The 21,216-nt window shown below is 53.7% G+C and overlaps 2 protein-coding genes and 1 non-coding gene across 7 annotated transcripts in view; 2 read left to right on the top strand and 1 right to left on the bottom strand.

Annotated features, from left to right (window-relative positions):
* FANCI (FA complementation group I) overlaps window positions 1-3,596 on the top strand; it is a 73,837-nt gene extending 70,241 nt beyond the window's left edge. For both annotated transcript variants that reach the window (XM_060159075.1, XM_060159066.1), the window contains exons 35-37: window positions 1,528-1,623; window positions 1,878-1,982; window positions 2,952-3,596. In XM_060159075.1, coding sequence (XP_060015058.1) covers window positions 1,528-1,623; window positions 1,878-1,982; window positions 2,952-3,014 — 264 coding nt within the window. In that variant the 3' untranslated portion in view covers window positions 3,015-3,596. The remainder of the gene's footprint in view (window positions 1-1,527; window positions 1,624-1,877; window positions 1,983-2,951) is intronic.
* On the bottom strand, window positions 2,864-20,626 carry POLG (DNA polymerase gamma, catalytic subunit). 4 transcript variants are annotated; one of them, XM_060159086.1, is made up of 23 exons: window positions 20,465-20,626; window positions 18,899-19,690; window positions 15,823-16,018; window positions 14,737-14,901; window positions 14,498-14,644; window positions 14,269-14,348; window positions 13,267-13,449; window positions 13,008-13,162; window positions 12,716-12,842; window positions 11,534-11,770; window positions 10,469-10,589; window positions 10,189-10,275; window positions 9,771-9,983; window positions 9,124-9,284; window positions 8,347-8,400; window positions 8,139-8,256; window positions 7,569-7,704; window positions 7,221-7,467; window positions 5,706-5,828; window positions 5,409-5,577; window positions 5,073-5,281; window positions 3,952-4,112; window positions 2,864-3,376 (listed from the first exon to the last, which is right to left on the bottom strand). In XM_060159086.1, exons 2-23 carry the CDS (start codon window positions 19,528-19,530, stop codon window positions 3,318-3,320), a joined length of 3,780 nt encoding a protein of 1,259 aa, XP_060015069.1. In that variant the 5' UTR covers window positions 19,531-19,690; window positions 20,465-20,626; the 3' UTR covers window positions 2,864-3,317. The 4 variants fall into 4 exon arrangements, with proteins under 4 accessions (XP_060015069.1, XP_060015079.1, XP_060015099.1 ...); XM_060159096.1 differs by having other exon boundaries at window positions 9,771-9,878; XM_060159116.1 differs by lacking the exon at window positions 20,465-20,626 and adding an exon at window positions 18,017-18,173 and having other exon boundaries at window positions 18,899-19,012.
* Window positions 20,627-20,863: 237 nt separating this feature from the next.
* On the top strand, window positions 20,864-20,936 carry TRNAR-UCG (transfer RNA arginine (anticodon UCG)). Its single transcript has one exon. It is a non-coding gene; the product is annotated as a tRNA-Arg (tRNA).
* Window positions 20,937-21,216: the final 280 nt, after the last annotated feature.

The raw sequence follows: 21,216 nt of genomic DNA, 5'->3' as shown, positions 1-21,216 counted from the left end.
TCTCTGAATACACGAAAACACACCAAACTGTACAATGTAAATGGGTGAATTATATCTCAGTAAAGCTGGGGGGGAAATGTTTGTGTATGGCTCCTTCTCAGCTCATGGACTTTATGTTCAGATGGAACATCTTTTCCCTCTGAACCAAAAAACATATACTTTATTCAGGAAGTACCGGAAAATCTTGAGCTCTTTCTTTAAAAATAGAAATAGCTTAGGATAACCATTGAGAAGGAACTGGTTTTAGGAAAAGTTAGCGAGTGCAAAACGTGCTCCCTAAAGGATGTGAAAGAGTTGGAGAGGGTGCAGGGAAGTGGGTTCTCCAGTGCACAGCTGGCAAAGGTGAGAATTCAGTACTCTCTCATGGGGGCAGTGTGGCAATAACTGCTCAATTTTAGACCTATACATTCACACACACACACTCTTTACTACAACAATTGCATTTTTAGGATATAGAAATTGTAAAGGCCTATGTACAGAATAGTCCTAGCAATGTTGTAAAGTAAAAGTGAAATACTGGGAAAACTAAGATACCCACTAATAAAGGACTGGCTAAATGGGTTTATAGTACATTTATACTGCAGAATACTATGCAGACATGAAAAAAATACAAATCTAAATGTTCAGATATAGGATTCTCTCCCAAGATAATGTTAAAAAGAAAAAAAAAGATGAAAACAATGTTCTCATTTGTAGTTTCAAAATATATATATAGAAACACGTCTATATACTTAAGAAACATATGGAAGGATCTACAAGTTACAATTCAAGTTGAGGGGAAAGAGATATATTAATACCAGCAATGAAAACTCATATGTAGACTAGAGAGGAAATAGAGGTAGTGTAGAGTGGGCTCATTGTTACAAGAATATCAAGTCAGGCAACCAAGTATCTACAAATGGTCCATCCCTCAGCCAGTTTCTAGATAACAGATATTTAGGAATTATAAATAGGAGGATTCATTGCAATCTCCACTAGCATTTAGGTCCTTTGCTGAGAGTGAACTGTTAAAAAAAATCTGAATTACTGGTATATAAGTAAAACTGCATTTGATTGGAAGACTGACTAGCTTTCTTCCAAAGCCATGAGCAGTTCTGCTACAGACAGCTTCAGAGGACTTCAAGAACCCTTGAAGGGACTTCCCTGGTGGCGCAGTGGTTAAGAATCCACCTGCCAGCACAGTGGACATGGGTTTGAGCCCTGGTCCGGGAAGATCCCACATGCCGCGGAGCAACTAAGCCCATGTGCCACAATTACTGAGCCTGTGCTCTAGAGCCCATGAGCCACAACTACGGAAGCCTGCATGCTACAACTCCTGAAGCCCGCACGCCTAGAGCCCATGCTCTACAATGGGTAGCCTCCACAATGAGAAGCCCCCGCACCACAACGAAGAGTAGCCTCCGCTTGCCACAACTAGACAAAGCCTGTGTGCAGCAACAGAGACCCAACGCAGCCAAAAATAAATGTATGTAAAAAAAAAAAACACCTTGAACCCAAAACTTAGGTCTTCTCTTCTTTGCCCTGTAGGCCAGAGCTCTTCGGGAAACCAAGCCAATCCCTAATCTCATCTTTGCCATTGAACAGTATGAAAAATTTCTCATCCACCTTTCTAAGAGGTCCAAGGTAAACATACTCGTGTTTTCTACCAATCCCATTTACCCTGTGAAGGGACCTGGCAAACTGAAGCAACACAACTGCAGTGGGGGAAAAATCTGCAGTTCTTTTCTGTTTCTGATGGCCTGAATCCAAACATTCATGGATTCAAGTGGGTGTGTGCCTTCCTAGAGGAACTGAAGGGTTTGTCAGAGATAGTTTAGGCTGTCCTGGGCAGGACCTATCGGTAGGAAAATGTGCCCATGTTTACAATCCTGTCACAGGTGAACCTGATGCAGCACATAAAGCTCAGCACCTCACGAGACTTCAAGATCAAAGGGAACATCCTGGACATGGTTCTTCAAGAGGATGAGGATGAAGATGAAGAGGTCAGTGCCTGCTTCTGACTGAAGTGCAGCAAGCCCTAGCCACCCTTTCTAACTGGGGTTAGCAGCCTGTCTGGAGGCAGCCACGGGTTAGTGGAGGAGCAACCACCACAGAACGGGCCAAAAGGTGGTCAGACAAAGATGAAACAGGCTCCTCAAGAGAGGGGTTGTAAACTTGGAACCATACCCAGTTGCCCAGGCTTGTATACATTTTGGGTAGACATTTCCAGAAAGGGGGTGATGAAAACAAGACCCCTTTCTGTGGGTCTTCCCCTGTGATCCTTTGAACCATAGGAAAATCACGAGCCCAAGCATTCTGGCTCAGAAAGCAGTTTACTTCCTCTTTTATCATGCCCTCATTCGAAGGAGGGCCACTCTATGATCAGCTCAGGTTGTCATGCCAGTTTCTTATCCTCCTTTTGCCCTCTGATAAGACTAAAAGGGAGAGGAACAAACCAGTTACAGCAGCACACCGTGAGCCCTATAGCATCTCTGAAGCAGAACTCAATGTTTCCTTACCTCTAGTGCCTAAAATTTCTATCACCTCGGTTTGTCTAACATAAACTGGGAGTTTACATAAAACACCCTGGATTTCTAGCGTCTCAAAAATTTTTAACTTACATTCTTCAGTTTATCACACTCCAAGCCATAATGCACCTGGCCCCATCCACTCCCTTTGCCTATTAGGCATTTGAGTTCAGGGGAGTTATGTAGCATCTTGATGCCCCTTCTCTGTCATCTTGTCCCACGCATGTCCCCAGGTATAACAAAAGCCCAAAAAAAAAGAAGTTAGCACCACCTTACTCTACTGTAGAACTCTTCCCTTCTCCAACATAATTACCTCCCAGGAGTGGGAAAGGGGAGAAAGCATGACTAACACAGGCTTTGATGAGAAGATAGAGGATCTTTGTTTTTATTTCCACTGCCTCCGAGCAGGCTTATCACATTTAGAGCGTTACTTCTCTCCCCTAGGGCACTGCATCAGAGCATGAGGGACAGAACAAAGAACCAGCCAAGAAGAAAAGGAAAAAATAAATGAAACGCCTGAGTTAATGTGAACTTTGGGGCTTCTGCTTTCTTTTCACCCAGCAAGCAACAATGCCCCCTTGTCCTACAGCCTGCACCAGTGTTGGCATCTTGGTTCTGAACTAATTGCACCATCAGTGAGAGGCAATCATTCTTGGCAGGTCCTGCTACTGAAAAATGGCTGCCCTTAGGCAAGCCCTTTTGCAAAAAAAGCACAGCTGAAAGCCTGAGTTTAGGAGCCTGCACTGCCCCGATGAAGCTCCACGGGAGCAAATACAGAGCCTCCAGACAGAGCTATGGTCCAGGCTGGCTTCATTTTTCCAGGGAGCCTTTGGTGAGTTCAATTATCTGGTAAATATCCAGTGCTTCACCTGAAAAATAGTGCAAATTGGTTAGGATGCTTCCTCAAGAATTGTTAACTCACAGGTCAGAAGTGAGAAAAGGAACTTAATTAATGTTAAGGTCAAAAAGTACAGAAGGGTTCAGAGTAATTGCCAGGAATGGTAATGTTAACATTTGGGGAGGATCTGTTTTCTTTTTCGTATAAAATAAGTTTATCTTAGACACATAGAAAATAAGCTTTCTGATTTACTTGTTTGGCACTCAAAGCACAGTTTTTTCACTTAAGAATGTACTTTGACTTTATACAGTAAATCTTCAAACATTTCCGTTGTGGTTGAAGAGGGAAGGGAACAGATGGAAGAAACCAGAGTTTCAAACATTCCTTCATTTACTGTGAACAGCTTTCTAGAAACACATGCCTTTGTGATTTGAGCATCATGCTCACTTTGGAGCCAGGGCACATTATAAACTGAAACAGCCCAGAACACAGCACAAGAAGTAGACTTCTTATTCTCTGGTGCCCCAAGCTTCGTGTTGTCCAAGACCACTTTCTATGCCTAACGTCCTACGAGCGAGTAACGAGGAACAAAGGTGTTGTGCTCACCCTCGGGAATCCCGTATCTCCTTTCCATCCCAGTTGGGTTGGAAGGGGTTTTACAATCCATGGTCACTTCCTTCCTGAGGCACTGGTCGATATCGACTGTACTGAAAAAGGCGACTGACTGGGGCAAGTCATTCAGACCCAGCTTGTAGGCAAACATGCACCTGAAAGAGACCCGACCTCCTCTCACAGTCATGTCCCTGCTGTGAATCCAGGAGAGATGACCTGGTATCCGTAAGGCAGAGCCTCCCCCCAGCCAGCTCTGTTCACTTAGCAAAGAAAGCTGAAGGGCCAGCACTGCCCGCTATCCAGCAGCCGAACACCTCCCGCTGAGACACGTGCAATTATGGACTCAAAACACACCTTTTTTTTTCCAGTTTGGTACACTTTATTGATGTCAAAATTTCAATTATTGGGCCAGAATTTGAATATACGAGGACTTTCATTAGCTCTGTTAAACATAACCCCCCAGGAGATGATTAAGAGGGCAGCGGAGACAGTGTTGAGTATTGTAAAACATTATTTACCCATTAATCAGGATAGATCATGGTTCCCAAACTGGTTCTGGGGCAGATCAACATGAAACTGTAACATCATTAATGTAACCATATAAACTAGGAATTTTACTACCAAAAAACACAACTCAATATATAAAAAAAAATGTTTTTAAAATCACATTTGAGTTTCCCCATTAACAATGTTTTCTGTCAGTATTCAGAATAACAAACTTCTGGCACTTAATTCTTAACATTTACGAATGGAAGAAAATATCTCAGTTTTCTACGGGTTGAGAAAAGCCTCTGTCATTTTGATTTTCAAAACAGAAAGGTGTGTTCTGAGGGGAGCACAATTTGAGAACTACTCTTTGGAACAACTGCCCTGGCTTCTACCTTCTCACCACCTCAGTGATCTAGTCTTGGTATATGACACTTTCAATCCCCCAAAAATTTTTTTCTAAAGGTTGAGGCCAGTCTTTTTTAAGACTGCTACAAGTTTTAAAAATCAGAGAGAAAAGTGGGAACATTTATTTCTGGGGGGATGAAAATTCAGATCATGCTCAGCCTGGTCCAAGCCCCACATATCTGGTATATAGTCATGCCAGAGAGGCCACGGGCCTTGCCTACCTGGTCAAGAGGTTGGTGATCTGCAGGGCAAGGGCAGCGCGGTAGCGGTCCTCCTCCCGCACCAGGTAGCGAACCTCATCGTGGATGCTGATGCAGAAGCGCCCATCAATGGCAAACTCCTCAAACAGCCACTTCATGGCCACAAGCATGAGGTGTAAGTAGTCCACAGCGGAGCTCTGCACCACCCAGTTCACACGGCTGGTCATAAACTGGGGAGGGAAGGTAGGCACAGGCGAGAAGGGTTAAACCACATACCAGTTCACTAGAGTAGGAGGTAGTACAGGAACCCTGCCCTCCCTGCGACCCTCTCCCCATGTTCCAAGGGTAGTAGGATACCTCCCCCTGGACAGCAGAGGGCTCCAGGGCTCGGGTGATGCGGCAGCCCAGCACCGGGGTACATGGTGTGTCAGACATCGCAATGCTCTCCAGCTTATTGAACATTTCTGACTCTGTGCCCCCCATCCAGGCTCGTTCAGCAACCACCTCCCACTTCTTCCATTGTGATCTGGGGGGCAAGGAACAAAGAGAGGGCAAGCTTTGTCTTTTAGCATCTTAGAGCTAAAAACAAAGCATCCCAGCTTTCCCCAGGCCAGCCCAGACCCGCCCTCCATCCTTAACACAGACAGTTCTCACTTCCTAGAAGCTTCTCTCTGGATCTTGCGTAGATCCTGCAGGGAAACCCAGCCATCCTCGGTCCTGTCCACAGGGAGGTCCAACTCCCTCAGCAGCCACTCGCCCTCATCTGACAGCCGATACCTTGGGGGGGGGGGGTGCAGTGTCACAACTGTCATTCCCACGGGAACGCCTCTTCTATGCCAAACCCTGGGCTAGGAGTGTTCAATCCCCTCTCCACTTCCACAACCACCCTGGGGTCGTGCCTTTCCCCTACAAGCTCCACTTCAGAGGGGGAAAAGGCTCAGAGATACTAAGTGACTTTGTAAGATCACACAGCCAGGAAGAGGTAGAGCCTAGACAGGAACCCAGGATTCTGGAGACTACATGAGGGTAGCCCGATAAAGGACATATTCCAACACGAGAACCACGACTGTTATTATTGTCCTAATGCCCTAAACACTGCACTGCCCCATGACCAACAGGTGGCATGTAGTAGTCCAGAAGGCAGCAAGAGCTATCACCCCACATTGGGGGGGGGGGGGCGGTGCGGTGCGCATAGAGGGGATAGAACAGGCTACTCCCTGAAAGGGAGAGGACAGAAGACAACCTACAGCCAGGCCCGACTGACCCTTCTCACTCCCCACTGCCCCAGACTCCCAGCTTCAATGCAACTTCAGACATCACCAGGCTTGTCTCCAGATGGCTCCAGAGCCACGCCACTCACCTGCTCAAAGTGCACCAGGGTTTCCCCACCACCCCTCAGTCCAGACTCCTCTGTGAGGCCAGCAAAGGTTTCCACAACTAAGGCCCAACCTCTTCTGTCGTCACTGCCTTGCCTCCGCCAGCACACACCGCCCACGGTGCATGCCACCCCCAACCCCATGTCCTCCTCTCACCTCCCTGGACAATACTCGGCTCCCCTTTTCTGCCTTTATGCAGTTACTACTGAACTGTTATCACTTAACTTTTAGTCTTTCCATGAGGAGGTCAGCTAATTAAACGTGGACACCGTATGTTATACCCACGCAAGTTGTAAAGGCACCTCTCCTCCCTCACACTCGATTCAGGAACCCTCCTAGGAGGCTGCTGAGGCCCTGAGCAAACAATAGGTACTATAGGCGGAAGCAAACTGAAGCCTGGGAAGGCTTTCTCCTCTGTCAAAATCAGTTTAAAGTCTCTGGTTTTCCATAGGCCCTCCTGTCAACTTGTCCTACTAAACCGCCTGCTGCACTTGCTCTCACTCTCTGTAGGCACGTGAGTTTGCAACCCCACGTTACTGTTCGCTCTGCATGACCAGAGCTCTGACAGCATAACAAAAGCACAGCTTTAACTCTATGAGGAAAACTGAGCATTAAGCAAGCAGATGTCACAACCCAAGGACAAACCACCCTAGAACTAGGTCACAGGGGTCTGGAGGAAGAGGGGCCAGGTGAGGACTCACGTAATGGGAAGAGGTAGAAAAGAATGGGGTGGTAAAGGTAGTAAAGCAAGCCTGAGGCCCTGGGGTAACGTGGATGGGAGAGGCACCCTCACCTGCGGAGGCCCTTGGTGACCGCATACATCTGTCGGGCCTTCTCAGCTGCCTCCTGCTGCGTGAGCCGGTGGTTGAACTGCATTAGCAGGCGCTCAGCGAAAGGCTGCCCGGCCCCGTAGATGCGGCCATAGTTGAAGACCTTGGCGTGCTCACGGCTGATGCCCACTGTGGCAGCTGTCTTACTGTGTAGATCGGTGCCCCTGCTCTTCCTGCCCTGCAGTGTCATCCACCCAAAGGCTGTGCAGCCTGGGGGGCGAGGCAGGAGTGAGAAAACAGGCTTCAGAAATAATCCTCCTGGCGAGGCATCAGGCTGCCACCGCTTTGCTCCGGCCCCGGCTCCTGCTCACCATGCATGCCGGCAAAGTGGGCGTCTCCAAGCACAGCTGCAATCCACAGCTCCTGTGAGTCCACATCAGCACCCACGAGGATGTAGCCGGGCGGGGCCTGCACCATGGCCTTCAACTCACTGCCTACTCGGTCAGGCTGCAGGAAGAGTGAGGTCAGCCCCGACCTAGATACCCCAGTAGACTCCTCCCACCCATCCCTGGAGCCTGACTAGACGGAGAATGCTGGAGCCCTTCCTGAGGGGATGGTTTTAAGGAATGCCAGCCAGCAGTGCCCCAAACTCCACAGTTCCAGGTAAAGAATCCCTGCTCCGTGCCTGGCTCTATACCCAGCCCCATCTAGACTCCACAATAGCTGTGCCTAGCATGCCTTGTCAATGTCCGGCCAGGAGCAGGTGCCCAGAACATATTTGCTGAAAAGCTGGATGAGTTGTGAAGCTAGATTTGAACTTGAGTCCTGCCTGACCCAGATCTTAGGTTCCTTTTCATGCTCCTCAGCAAAGTCCCTCTGCAACCCAGCTTCTAGACACACAGGAGAGAAAGGGCAGGACCAGAGGTGCAGAGGACACATACCCGGGCATTGCTGGCAGTGAGCCATGTGGGCTCTACAGCCCGTCGAGTGATGGTGCCAGCGGTCACAACCTGGGGCAGGATGGCCCCATAGCGGCCTTCCTCATCATAGTGTGGGTGCCTGGGGGGAGAACATGAGGCTCAGCAGCTTGCTTGGGTCCTAGGACCCGCCCCCGTTTTCCCGTTCCCACAACCACTTGCCAGGACATACCTGGTCACAGCACGGGGCAGAGCTGACCTGGGCAGCCACACCACCATCTGGGAGCTATGGGGACAGACGGGTTGCTCAGCACAGCCATAGGGAGCACACACTCCATCCCCCATCACAACACGGCCCTCATTTGCCCAGCTTTGGGGGTTGCTGTGCCCCCTCCTTGCCCAGCCTCAACCCTTTTCCCACTGACTTGACTCAGGTTGGGCCTAGCATCTACCGTCTAGGAGCATAAGCCACCGGGAACTAGCTAGGCATCTGAGGCAGCTTCGGCCCCCGTCCTGGAGTATCCATGAGGCACCCAGCACCAGCCCTGCCACCACTGCCTTTTCCAGGCTCAGGGCAGACTTTACCAACCCATCACAGCACGCTTCTCACAAGAGTGTGCTGCTGGCAGCCACAAACCCCTCAGAACTAGCCTTCGACCCATTTGCCATTCCCAGCCTACAGGACCCACTCCCAGCCCCCAACAGAACTTACAGGCTACTAGCCCTCCATGGAAGGGGCCACAGAGCTGGGAGGGGCCGCGAAGGTCCTACAGTACCACTCTTTTTACATAACAGGGAAACTGCAGCTGGAGAGGGAACGAGCCTTGTCCACGGTCCCATGGCACCGGGACCACAAGCAGCCAGGCCTCTAGACCAGGCTGTCCCTCCACTGCAGCACAGGCTGTCAGGGGCCCCTGGGTGGAAGGCAGGGGAAGGGATCCCAAGACTGCAGTAACCCAGCCAGAGGCACGGACAGACAGCATGTCTCTGCCCTCCCACAGTGACCCACCTGATACGTTTATGGGCATTCCTCCAAAAAGAAATCATTTTGTTGATTTCCAAGGCACGGGGCCCACTGGCACCTCCTGGGCCAGCCTGCAGGGTGCCGTCCTCCATCTTGGGCAGGAAGTCTTTGGCAAAGGGGCTGCCCACATTGCAGCTGTTACCATCCTGAAGAGAGCAAAGGAAGCAGGGGCTGGAGGCACATGGCAGACCCCTCGCTGGGGAACTGATGCCCTGTGTGCCTGGGCTCTGCCCAGCACTGAGCCCACAACCTCAAGCAGAGCGGTCTGGGGCAAATTCCTGACTGCAGCGCGCACACACACACACACGCACACACACACACACACACACACCTAGCTCCCCTCACACACACCTAGCTCCCCTCACAGTAACAGCCATCAGTCAACAGATCCTATCATGTACCAGATGTGGCACAGACACCTGACATGCCCTGTGTCATTTAATTCCACCACCATGCCCCTCACCACCCAATTTTCAGAAGGAAGACAAAGCCTCAGAGAGATGACAACATTTGTCTGAGATCATACTCTGCGCCACTACTACCAGCATTCCTGCAAAAAGGGAGTCTCCCTGTTTGAGTCACTCTGGAGGCCTACTGTGCACCCTGAGCACAGCGAGGACACCAGGACACACCTTGTGAGGCAGCTTGAAGAACCAGCAGCCGGGGATATCCACATCATTGTAGGGTCCGTTGCCATGGTGATAAGCTGGCTGGCTGGCTTTTGGGCCACCAGCAGCAGTCTGTGGGGGCCACACACCTAGATCAGGCCCTGCTCCAGCACCTGCATTCAGCGAGGGCCATGGGGTAGGGGGTGGGAAAAGGGCCTGAAATGGCAAGCAGGTAAGCTGGGAAATGACAGGATGGCTATGAGGTCTCAGGCTTCCTCCTTGGCCTCCAACAAGTATGGGGCCACCCAAAGGCAGGGCAGCCATCTCCCAGCTCCCCAAGATCCTGGGAATTCTCTGGGGGGAAAGAGCTACTTGGGCACAAGAGGAGGGCCCTGCCACCCAACACCCACCCAGACAACCCCTGAGCAGGTGCCCAGCTCACCAGAGCTGGGGGTTGACCTGGAACTGCCACTCGCAAGTTCTCCATCCTGGCCTCGGCCTCCACTTCTAAGCAGCCCATTTCTTCCACCTGGATGGGCCCAGGTACCAAGGAAGTGAAGCAGAGGGCTGGCTTGGCCCAAATCCACCACCCCTCCCTGCGACACGCAGACAGCCCAGGACAGCCTGAGGTGGACAACTGAGCGCATCCACCCAAAAGGCCACCCCTTCCTTGAGGGAACAGAGCCCCCTCCCCAGAGCTCAGGCTCAGAGCCCGCCCTCACCGTCTGCCACATGGTGCTGCTGTCGGTGAGCAGGAACTCCTCAGCCAGGTCTGCCTCCTGCGGCTCCAGCTGCTGCTTCCCCTGTTCAAGACAGTGCTTCCTGTACAGGGACTCGATGGCTCTGCGCAGAGAACAGCAGCAGCAGCCTCTGGTTACCGGGTGCCCCCTCCGGGCCAGGCAGCTCGCCGGGGGCCTTCCGCGATTCCCTCCGTTTAGCCTCAGAATCAGCTCTGGGGCGGAAGTGGACAGCACTTCCCCTGGTTCATAGACAGGGAGTGACAAATTGAAAATGACGGCACAATGGTGGCAGGCTGGGTTTCGAGGCCTGGGCTGACTCAAATCTAAGCGCTTCTCCCCAGAGCCGCCACCTCCCCAGGAAAAGGTCTGGGAGCCCAGCAGTGGGAAGTCAGGGCTAGGCCCTGCCCCAGGCTGGCTCCTGCCCGCTCATCCATCCTTCAGCTGCAAAGGGGCAGACTGATCCCTGCCCCTCTGTCCTAAGGCCCCACGGGTGGTTCAGGCTGCCCCGCAGAGCCAGGACTCTCAATTCTGGGCCACTTCAAGTGCTATGGCTTCTCCCCAACACCTGCCTGTCAAAAGCTCAAGGGTTTGTGAGCTCAGACAAGAAACTGACTTCCCTAGGGCCTTTGTTTTGCCAACTCTAAAATGAAGATAACCGCGGGACTGCCTGGGAAACAAACAAGGGAAGCACTGTAAAACGTTTATTAACACAGAATATAATCAGTGCTCAATAAATTACACTCAAAAAAGGGGGACAAAGCTCATCCCCCGTCACTTCCAACAGCCCTCCCTCTGCACACTCCTGTGAGGGCAGCTGGGCTGCCGGGCCCAGGAGCAGGGCCTCAGTCCCACCCACTCCAAGCACCACACCCTCAGTCCCACAGGGCTCTGAGGTCCAGACACAAAAGGCAGCCACCAAACAAAGAACTAGAACCCAGACTCTCAGACCCGAGCTCTTTCCACTAGCCTGAGCTGGGTTTGGTCTCTCTAGCCAAGGGGAAGGGGTGCCTAGCCTCCAGCCCCTTCCTCCCTGAGCCAGAGCCTTACGTGTAGGGGCAGGCCACCCCAGCCGACGTTAGGCCGCTGCCTGGTGGCACCTTAGCCAGGTTGTCCCGCCGCCCGGGCACCAGGTATCCCCAGCCATGCCGCTCCGAGTAGTGCAGAGGGAAGCCGTCCCAGGTCAGCGCCATGAGTTTAGGTGTGACGCGCATCTGGAGACTGAGGAGACTGGGGCCTGGGGTCCACGCAGGGTCATCTAGCCGGGGACAGAGCTTCCGATACCACCTATGCCCCGCCAGAAGAGAGCAGTGTCATGGTAGTCGGGGGAGGACAGTGTGTGACGGCAAGGGCCCCACCCACTCTCCAAGACCCCAAGGCTTTCTGGTGACCTCGGCCTACAGTCACCATCCCTTCCCTCTGGGATACAGCCAGGACCCCCACGGAGTCCCCTAGAATAATTCGAATATCCCAGAAGGAAAGATCCTATGTCAGCCCCCCTGTACTACTCAGAAGTCAGGACCCACATGCATAACCTAGGGCAGGACTCCTTCCCCAGCTCCATTTCATGCAGGGAGCAAGTAGATCTGCCCTCCCACCACTGCTCTAGAGGCACACCAGAGCCTTCAGAGCTCCATCCCTCACGTGCTGTTCACCGGAGCCAACACAAGGGTGAGGCAAGTGAGGCACTCAGGGCACAAAATTTAAGGCGGCCTCATCTCAGGCAAATATAAAGTTGGTACTCTGCTGTTCACCCTGGCTGCCCCTATTTTCTCATCTCTGCCACTCTATGGGGTGTGAATGAAGGGTCACCTCCCCAAGGAAGCCTTCCTTGATTTCCCCAAGCAGAGTCAGGCACTGCCTCAACACTGATGACTCTTCTGTCTCATCATGGATATAAAGTCCAGCTGCGCTGGTTGGTCTGCACAACTGGCTCCTCCCAGGGAGAAGCTACTAGAAAGAAGGAGTTATGTTCCTATTTGTACTCTCAGAGGCTACTGTGAGGCCCAGCACACAGCAGGTGCTTAGTGCACTTGTACCGCTTAAGTCCAGTGACCCAGGAGTCAGAGCAAACTAGTGAGCAGGACTGGAAGACAGCAGGAACAGATGGCAGCAGGTTAGTAAGGGCCCATATGCACACCACCCCCTGTGCTGGGGCCCAGAATAGAGGTGTCCCAGGGTGGAGGGAGGGGTAAGGATGGCCGCTGGACATGTTAGGGAGACAGGGCTTACCCTGGGTGCCCAGGAAGGTGCTGGGGCCGCTTAGGCAGGAGCTCTGTGGTCCCCCTGAGCTGCTCCAAGCAGGCGCGGGCCATGACATCTCGCTGAAACTCCTCCTCCTCACTGGGGGGGCCAGGGTCTGCACAGGGTCGGGGAGGACAATCAGGACCAGAGGAGGGTCTCTCACAAAGGCCTGCCCAGCCTACTCATGTCCAGAAGGCCGGAGCAACCCCTTCCAAGGGACACCCCGGTCAGGACCTTCCCAGGGTCCATCCCTGCTCCACCTCCCGCCCATGTTCCCCACCTTCCTGATCCTTGGGATCCCCAGGAGCCTTGGGCCCCTCGACAGGCAACTTGCTGGCTGCGGCCGGCTCCTTCGTCTTCACCTTCTTTGCCTTCTTCTGCTTAAATTCCTGCAGGTCCCACTCTAGGTCCCAGAGCCAGGGATCTTCTTTGTACCTGCACAGCCAGTCCACCAGGGCAGGGCTAAGGCCAAGCCGAAGGCCAGCCCTCCCACCTGCCCATGCCCTGCAGGGGGATCCAGCCGCCCAAGGCCTGGCTACCTCTCTCCTGAGAGCAGCTGGCAGGCATCGTTGGCCAGGTCCATCAGTGACTTCTTCATCTCCCACTGGAGCTCCTCGTAGGTGCTCTGTGCCTCCGCCAGGTAACGCTCCCAGTTCTGGTTGACGGGCAGGTAGGAGACACCCATCTCCAACATGCCAGCCAGAGTCACCGGGTGGGGACACCTTGAGGACAAACACCAGGGCTGCCATAAATGACCACAGGAGGCAAGGCTTTGGCCCAATCCCTGGGCCAGCCTGGCGATCCTCAACCCAACCACCCACGTCAGAGAGACAGGGGTTGAAACCCCAGCTCTACCATCTCCCAGCCATGAGACCCTGGCTAAGTCACTTCATCTCTCTGAGCCTAAGTTCCTTCATCTATAAAATGGGAATAATATCATCCCATCCTCAGGGGTAATGGGGGGAATGACAGATCACAAAAATGAAAATGGCTGCCATTTGCTGAGTAATGACTAAGCGCCAAGCACTGTGCTACAACCCCCCACACACAAAAGATCATACAAGAACCTCACAACTGTAGTCAAGTATATTTGTGTATGTTTCACAGATAAGAACATTGAGGCTCAGGGAAACCAAGTAACTTGCCCAAGGTCAAATGAGTTGGATAGGATAATTAAGATTAGAACCAGGTCTGGCTGACGCTTATGACTCTGACCACATCATAAATCTGACTCACTAGCAAACATAACCAAGACGGATGTGAAGTCCTTGGCTCAGGATCTGGGTTCAGAGACGGTGCTCAGCAAACCAGGGCCACGCACATGAAACAAGCACAGCCTCAGCGCCCCCCTCCAGGGCCTCTGTAGAAACCCCAGAGTCCAAGGCCCAGGTGGCCACCACTGGACAGAGTGGCTCCATGCTCTCAGCCCAGAAAGGCTAAGGCCCCCAGCCTGAGAAAGGCCCAGCACCACCTGGTTACGGTGGGCCCGGGTACCAGGAACCCACTGACCCCCATGGGTTCCCAGAGGGGCTCTCCCTCACCTCTCCAAGAAGAGCGGTAGCTGCTGCTGGAAAACCTCATAGGTGGCCCACACGTCCTGGGCACAGTACTGCATCAGGTCCTGGCACAGGCGACAGGAAGGCGCTGGGTGGGCAGCCATCCCACTACCACCACCGGGCCTCTCAGGGTCAGGTCTGGCAGCTACACTCCCCAGGGTCACTAGGGGTCTGCCACAGCCCATGTCCCCAGAGCCCCTCTCCACCACCATACCTGGAAGTTCTCACGGATGTCCTTCATGCTACCCTTGACAAACAGCTCGCGGGGCTCCTTCTCTAAGCGAGGCCCCCCCACGTAGAGGCTGTGCACGTCTGCCAGATTATTGACACTGCTGATGTCTAGCCAGTCCCAGGATGAGATCTGGAGGCCAGAGCAAGGGACACGGCAGATCAGCTCAGTCTCAAGCCAGACAGGCCGGCCGGGGAGGGGGGCCTCCCACAGTGTGCTCTCACCGCTGGGCCGTTGGCTTTGCTCTGGGATTTCTGGCCTCGCTGTGTGGGGTGCCGGGCCTTGCGCTTGCCCTGCTTGGCTGCCATCCACAGACTGCGCTGGAAGCTGCTTAGCCCTGAGATGGCCATGTGCATGCTCATGGTGTCCAGGAAGCGCATGTGGGAGCCCTGAGGAGGAGAGGCTGCAGCTGAGGGGCCAGTTTACCCCTGCTTCGGCACTTCAGCCCACCAGCCCCACCTCAGCCTCCCCTCCCAGCCCACAGCCTCCCAGCGCTAAAGAGTGTCTTCATGCTTGCTCACGCTTGTCCCTCCACCTGTGAGGGGCCTGCCTTCTCAAACCCTAGCCACGCTTGAAAGCGCAGGCCTGGTTGAATCCCAATACACAGGCCTTCCCAGCATCCAGCAACAGCTCCAGGGGCACCTTGGGAACAGAGTGGCCAAAACGAGGCCTTCCAAGCTATCAGGCTCAGCCCCCAGCCCTGCCGCTCAGAAGCTCTGTGGCCCTGGGCAAGTCAACAAGGCTGTCTGAGCCTCAGCACACTCAGCTAGAGGCTAAGGCTACTCTCACCTGCCCTGCCTTTCTCCTAGGGCACTTTTCACAGAATTAAGAATTGCCACAACTATGGTTCTGAGTGTTTGATGTGTGCACTGTTCAAACCCTCTCAACAATCCTATGAGGTAGCTTCCGCCATCTCCCTCTTTTTACAAATAAGGAAACTGAGGCTCGGTTTCCTTAGTTGTAAAAGGGATGTTAAGAGGCTCGAGCTGCTCACCAGTGGCCAAGGCAGGATGGGAGCCCAGGCCGTGGGGCCCACAGCCTCCAAAGACCCACGCTAAGCTCTAAAATGCCGCACAGAGATAAGGGCCATTAGTACCCTTTGACAACTCAGGTCCTGTGCCAGGCAGACCCTAGGGACAGAACAGCTGGGTACAGGGACCACGGGCAGGGCTGGTCAACAGGAGGCCCTGTAGCTTCTACAAAGGTGATGGAGGCACTGGCCAGGAAAAGCAATGCCTTCCCTAGCCACTGAGAGCAGGGCTCTTAGCCCACCCGGTGCCAGAGGCTACATTTGGCCCCATGAACCATACCTGGATCAGGTACTGCTCCCTGATATGGGCCCGGTCGAAGCACACGTTGTGCCCCACCACTAACTGCTCCTGCCAGTCTCGCTGGGTGGGGCCGCCGGCACTGGCAGGGACCTCCAGGGGAATGAGGTCAGCCGGCGATAGCTGGCTGGTCCAAGAGTAACGCTCTTCCACCAGCCGCCGGCTGCACCAGGAATACCTGAGGGAGGTGAGAGGCAGGCAGGTTCAGCACGGAGGCATTCAAGTTCCACCCCACAATCCCCACTGCACACCTACCACCACATGCCAGGCCCTACGCTAGCAGCTGGGGGTACAAGGGAGACCACGGGGTGCTCCTAGAGCTAGAGGTCGGGCGGGGTGCTGCCCGGGTATGTGTTGGGAGTGCGGAGGAGTTACAAAAGCTTTACTTTTCAACCTCCACAGAGAGAAAGGGAGCTAAGTGCCACAGTCCCGGGGGTCCCAGATGGGCATTCAGCCCGGGCCATCAAGGTGTTTGTTACGCCCAGGGCTCACCAAGTCTGTGCTTGGCTCTGAGGTGTCTTAATGACCGTTATCAACCCCTCACGTTGATAAGCACAAAATGGCTAATGTTCAAAGTGCTAGTAAAGAAGAAAGACAATTATAATAAAACCCAAAGTGGAATTTTTTTTTTAATTCAAAGTGGCAAAAAAAAAAAAGACAAATGCTGCACACGTGTACAGGATGAATCATCTGACGGCTGGAAAGATTCTGAAGGACAAAGAGTGAAACACGCACCTTGTAGAAGGTGCTGTGTCTCTGAACAACCACCCTCAGTGAGAGACCAGGGAAAGTGCCAGAATGGAGGAAATGTATGCACATGTGCTAGGAAATATGTGCTAGGGTTGGGGTGGGAGGGGCAGGGGATGAGTGCTGCCTGCTGGGGGCCGGACACCGATTCAGGAAAAGGCTCGAGTTTGCTCAAGATCCACAAGACTAAGTGTGGGGAAATGGCTGCTGAGCAAAAGCCTTTTGTGAACCGCAGATTACACCAAAGGGTCAAGGCCACTCAGCATCAAAGTGAGTGACGAGGCCACATGTGTGGCCACCACAGCTGCGAACAAGCTGCCCGTTTCCCTTACGGCGGGGAGGAGGGGTTATCTGCCGCAACAGATACAACAAACATAAAACTAGTTTCTTTGGGGGAAGGGGTTACCAGCAAAAAGAGGTTCCTAGTGTTAAACCCGGTAAAATCTAACTCACACTCCAAATGATGGGAAAACGCTCAGGGACTCAAGTTGAAACCTCCTCCCCTTTCAATTCAACATGTCAAAGCCCTCAAACAAACACAACACAGAAGAAAAGGCTGAAGGATGTCAAATATTTGAGGCTGTGGTGATGACAGGGACTTTAGTTGCAATAAAAAGCCAGACTGGTGTCAAGATCCGGGTCTGCAGCTGTACGTGAGAACCATCTTTTTAAATTTATTTGTGATAAAAAAAGAAGAACGCCAAAATGCAAACACCTCTGGCAAATTTAAGATGAGTCAGGACCAACGCCGTTAACACTACACTTTTCCTGTGAATCTTAGATCGGTGTTGACAGCCTGTGTAATGTCCCTCTGGTCTGATGACCAAAGCCCTTACCAGCAGCCTTCGGGAAGCTGCCCTCTGGGCCATCCAAGGCTTTTCCCTCCCACTGGAAACTGCGGGCTGCTCAGGAACCTGATGTTACACAGCCACGCGGCAGGGATGTGCCCAGGTTAAAAGTGGACTGCCGTCAGGGTCCCATCTGGCACCTCCCACCCCCCGCCATAGTCAGGCTCCCAGAAGGAAGGCCCCAGCATGAGTCCAGTCCTCAGCAATGACTTCTGCCGCCAGGCAAACTGCACAGTGCCCCCAGTACCACCGGCAAGAATGGAATGAGAATGAGAGGAGGATGGGAAGGACAGGGAGAGAAAGAGATGAAAAATTAGGAGAGGAAGAAGGAGGAAAAGAAAAGGGGGACTTCAGGGAAATTGGCCAAGAATGACCAAAGATCAAAAAACAAGTCCTTCTTATCACTGGTTTCCTAATTTCCTTTCAGCCACCACAGTCTACTTTACTTTCTCAAATGATGGACAGCATTCCCTCTATTTTGACCATCAAGTTACACAGTAAGCACTGAGATTCTCATCTTAACTGGAACTACATCAATGAGGAATCATCTAGTTTTGCTCTTTTCAGCCGTTAATGCCTACCTTATCTATTTAGCCATGCTTTCACCATTTTCAACTGCATATTTAACATTTCGCAGCTTTCTTTACAAAGATGTAGCTTCCAATAGGAATAAAGAAACTGCCAACTTTTTTGCTGGCCATGCCTGAAAGCATTAAGGTTGTAAATAGTATTTTAATCCTGGAATGAAGAATAAAAAAGGGGAGAAAAGTACTGCCATCATTGTTTGAAAAAGAAACTTGGGTAGCACTTAGAAAGTTATTTAAAAAGAAAAGAGAGATTGAATATACCTTTTGGGGACAAAAATGCCTGCAAGCCTGCTTGGAAGGCTGGGGGAAGGAAGCAGTTTCTCAGCTGGGGATGGTCACGGGTTGGGTGGGGGCAGTTTCCCGAGGGGAGTGGGTATTTGGAAACACTGAAATGGGTCGGGGCGGCGAGGATTTGGTCTGGCATTTAAGGGAGGAGCTGGGGATGCTGAGTGTCCTATACTGCCTGAGCCATTCCCGCAAAAGGTAGGTTTCTCCTGCCCAAAATTACCAATAACATCCCCAAATGGAAACACTGTTCAAATGTCTTGGACTAACTTCTCAGGAAGCTACTAGGGCAAGTGGGAAGGCACCAAATCAAGGTGATCTCAAGTGGTCTCCCAGTCAGTCTCAAGTTCAAAACACGTGATTCTCTGCACAGCCCCTATCACCACGTGACATTTGCTTGGGTGTTGTTTACTACCCATACCTTCCTACCAGAAAGTAAGGTCTGTAAATGCTGGGGTCAAGGCTTGTTTTAGTTCACCGAGTCCACAGTCCCTGGAAATCCACCCACCAAACACATAGTGGGAGCTCACCAAACCATTAAGCTGGGCCCCCCACATGTGCTCAAGTCCCCTGACCCCTGCCCGTACTCACCAGGCCGAGGGGGATATGGCCACCGCCAATGTGGGGCAAGTTCCCTCTGCCAAGCAGACCTCCACGTCGAACACCAGGGCCCGCTCCTCGGGGATGGCCACGGGTTCGGCCTCCCCCGCGGGGCCGTACCGGGTCCAGCCCTCCGCCCAGGCCCAGCTCGGGGGCCGGGGGGCCAGCTGGGCCTGCAATAACAAGTTGGCCGCCTCCAGGTAGGGCAGGCTCTGCTTCTGGGCCAGGAGGCGGAAGTGCTGGTCCAGGCTGCCCCCGTAGAGGGGCGGCAGGCGCAGCTCCACGTCGGGCAAGGGCGCGGCCGGCTGCCCCCAGAGCCCGTGCTTCTGCAGGTGCTCGACGCTGCGGCGCACCGCGGCCTCGCCGGGCATCTCCCCGCCGTGCCCGAAGATTTGCTCGTGAAGCCCTCTCGAGAGCATCTGGATGTGCAATGGGTTGTGCCGCAGCTGCCCGCCCTCCGAGGACGGCACTGGCCGCGGCGGCGGCGACGGCTGCGGCGGCTGCGGCTGCCCGTCGCTGGGGACGGGGCCGGAGGCGGAGCTGGAGACCCAACGCCCCGGAGCTGGAACCGGCCCTGGCCCGACGGTGGCGCCGGCCACCTTCCTCCAGAGCAGGCGGCTCATGGTTGGTGCAGGGAGCCCCCCGCTGGGAGTCAGCACACCTGGCTTTGGGCTCCAGCTTGGCAGCTTCTACTGGCTGAGAGACGTGGAGAGAGACACGTCCTGTCTCTGTTTTCCTGTCAGTGAAATGGTTCTGACCATGCCTGCCTTCCACCCACAAATCCTAAAGGAGACAGATGATATACAGTGTTACTAATGACACACGTAACATGTGTGATATTAACAGCCATCATTCCTTAAACATCTTCTGCGGCCCAGGCAGTGTGCCAGGTGCCTTTAGGTACATTTTCTCAGTGAATCATCAAACAACCTTGGGAAATAGCAATACCCCTCCTGAGGAAAACTGAGGTTCACGTAAGTTCATCAGGGAAGGTGAGAGACGTGGTTAAGAGGGCAAACTCTGAATAGGAGGACGCGGGTTTGAATGCTGGCTCTGGCTCTTACGAGACGTGTGACCTTGGGCAAGCTCCTTAGGCCCCAATTTCCTACTCTGTAAAATGGGGTTACGGATTCTACCTGTCATACAGGGCTGCTGTTTGGGTGACACAGGGCAAACACGCCGCGCGGCCCGGCCCTCGGCAAGTCCTCGGCAAATGGTGGCTGCCTTTATCGCAACCGCCGCAGCCCGAGGGCCTAGCGCCTTTAGGAGACAGCGCCCGGATTCGAACCCGCCAGGTGGGCCGCCGTCCCGCGGGGCCCCGACCCACGCCTGAGCCCGGGCCCAGCAGGCCGAGGGCGCCCTGCAGGGGGCGTCGGCAGCGGCCCCCGCGCTCCCGGCCGCCCGCCCGCCCGCTAGCCTGAGCCCGGCGGCCGCGCCGCGGTGCGCCCTGGGACCAGCCTCCGCCCAGCTCAGGGCCTCGCTCCCTGACTGGAGAGGGAGGGGCCGCGCCGCCGCTCAGGGACCCGGCCTCCCCTCAACGGCGAACCCGCCGGAAACCTCAGTCCGCCCGGTGCTTCCTGGTCTGCGGCTCCCGACCCCAGGCCGGCGACGCGGCGTCTCCCTCCGCGCGGCCTATGCAGCCTCGGGGTGGCGTGTGGCCTGCACCGAAGCAGTCCGCCTCGCTGGCAGCCGCAACTTCCCGTCTGCGCCCCGCTCACTCCCGCCGCTACCCGAGAGGCAAGAGGGAGACTCCCAGCGCGACCAATAGGAGAGCCAAAAGTGGACCGGTCCGCCCGCGGGGTGGGGAGGAAGGACTTCCGGGTGGGCCTTCCCTGAAGAACTCTGGGAACCAAGGTCCAACCTCCCCTGTTCAAGAAGCAGATGGATTCGTCCTGGGCAAGCCGGTGGGCGGTAATAATACTTTTTAGATTGTCTAAAGAAGATGAACTATCGAGTGGCCGCGTGGCCTAATGGATAAGGCGTCTGACTTCGGATCAGAAGATTGCAGGTTCGAGTCCTGCCGCGGTCGTAGGGATCATTTACAATTTTTGCCTTATTCCTTCTTGGGAATTAAATACCGGAACAGTACGAAACGCTGTCGCCGATTAGCACCTCACGTGGAAGTCTGGGAACACCAAGATCTGCCGAAGTAACTACCCCCACACTCCACACCCAGTATGACCCACTGAAATTGCTCCCTTACTTGCCCTGGGGGCGGGAGTAGTGGTATTTTTCTAAAATGTACCTTCCGGGCTCATACCCCCACGCTGGTAGAGTGGGGCGGGGGCATCCTACGCGGAAACCCCGAT

The sequence above is a fragment of the Lagenorhynchus albirostris genome, chromosome 1 (genome assembly GCF_949774975.1).
Source record: "Lagenorhynchus albirostris chromosome 1, mLagAlb1.1, whole genome shotgun sequence".
NCBI lineage: Eukaryota > Metazoa > Chordata > Mammalia > Artiodactyla > Delphinidae > Lagenorhynchus > Lagenorhynchus albirostris.
Note: the sequence above shows the minus strand (reverse complement) of the source record. Positions and strands in the feature narration are given on the sequence as shown.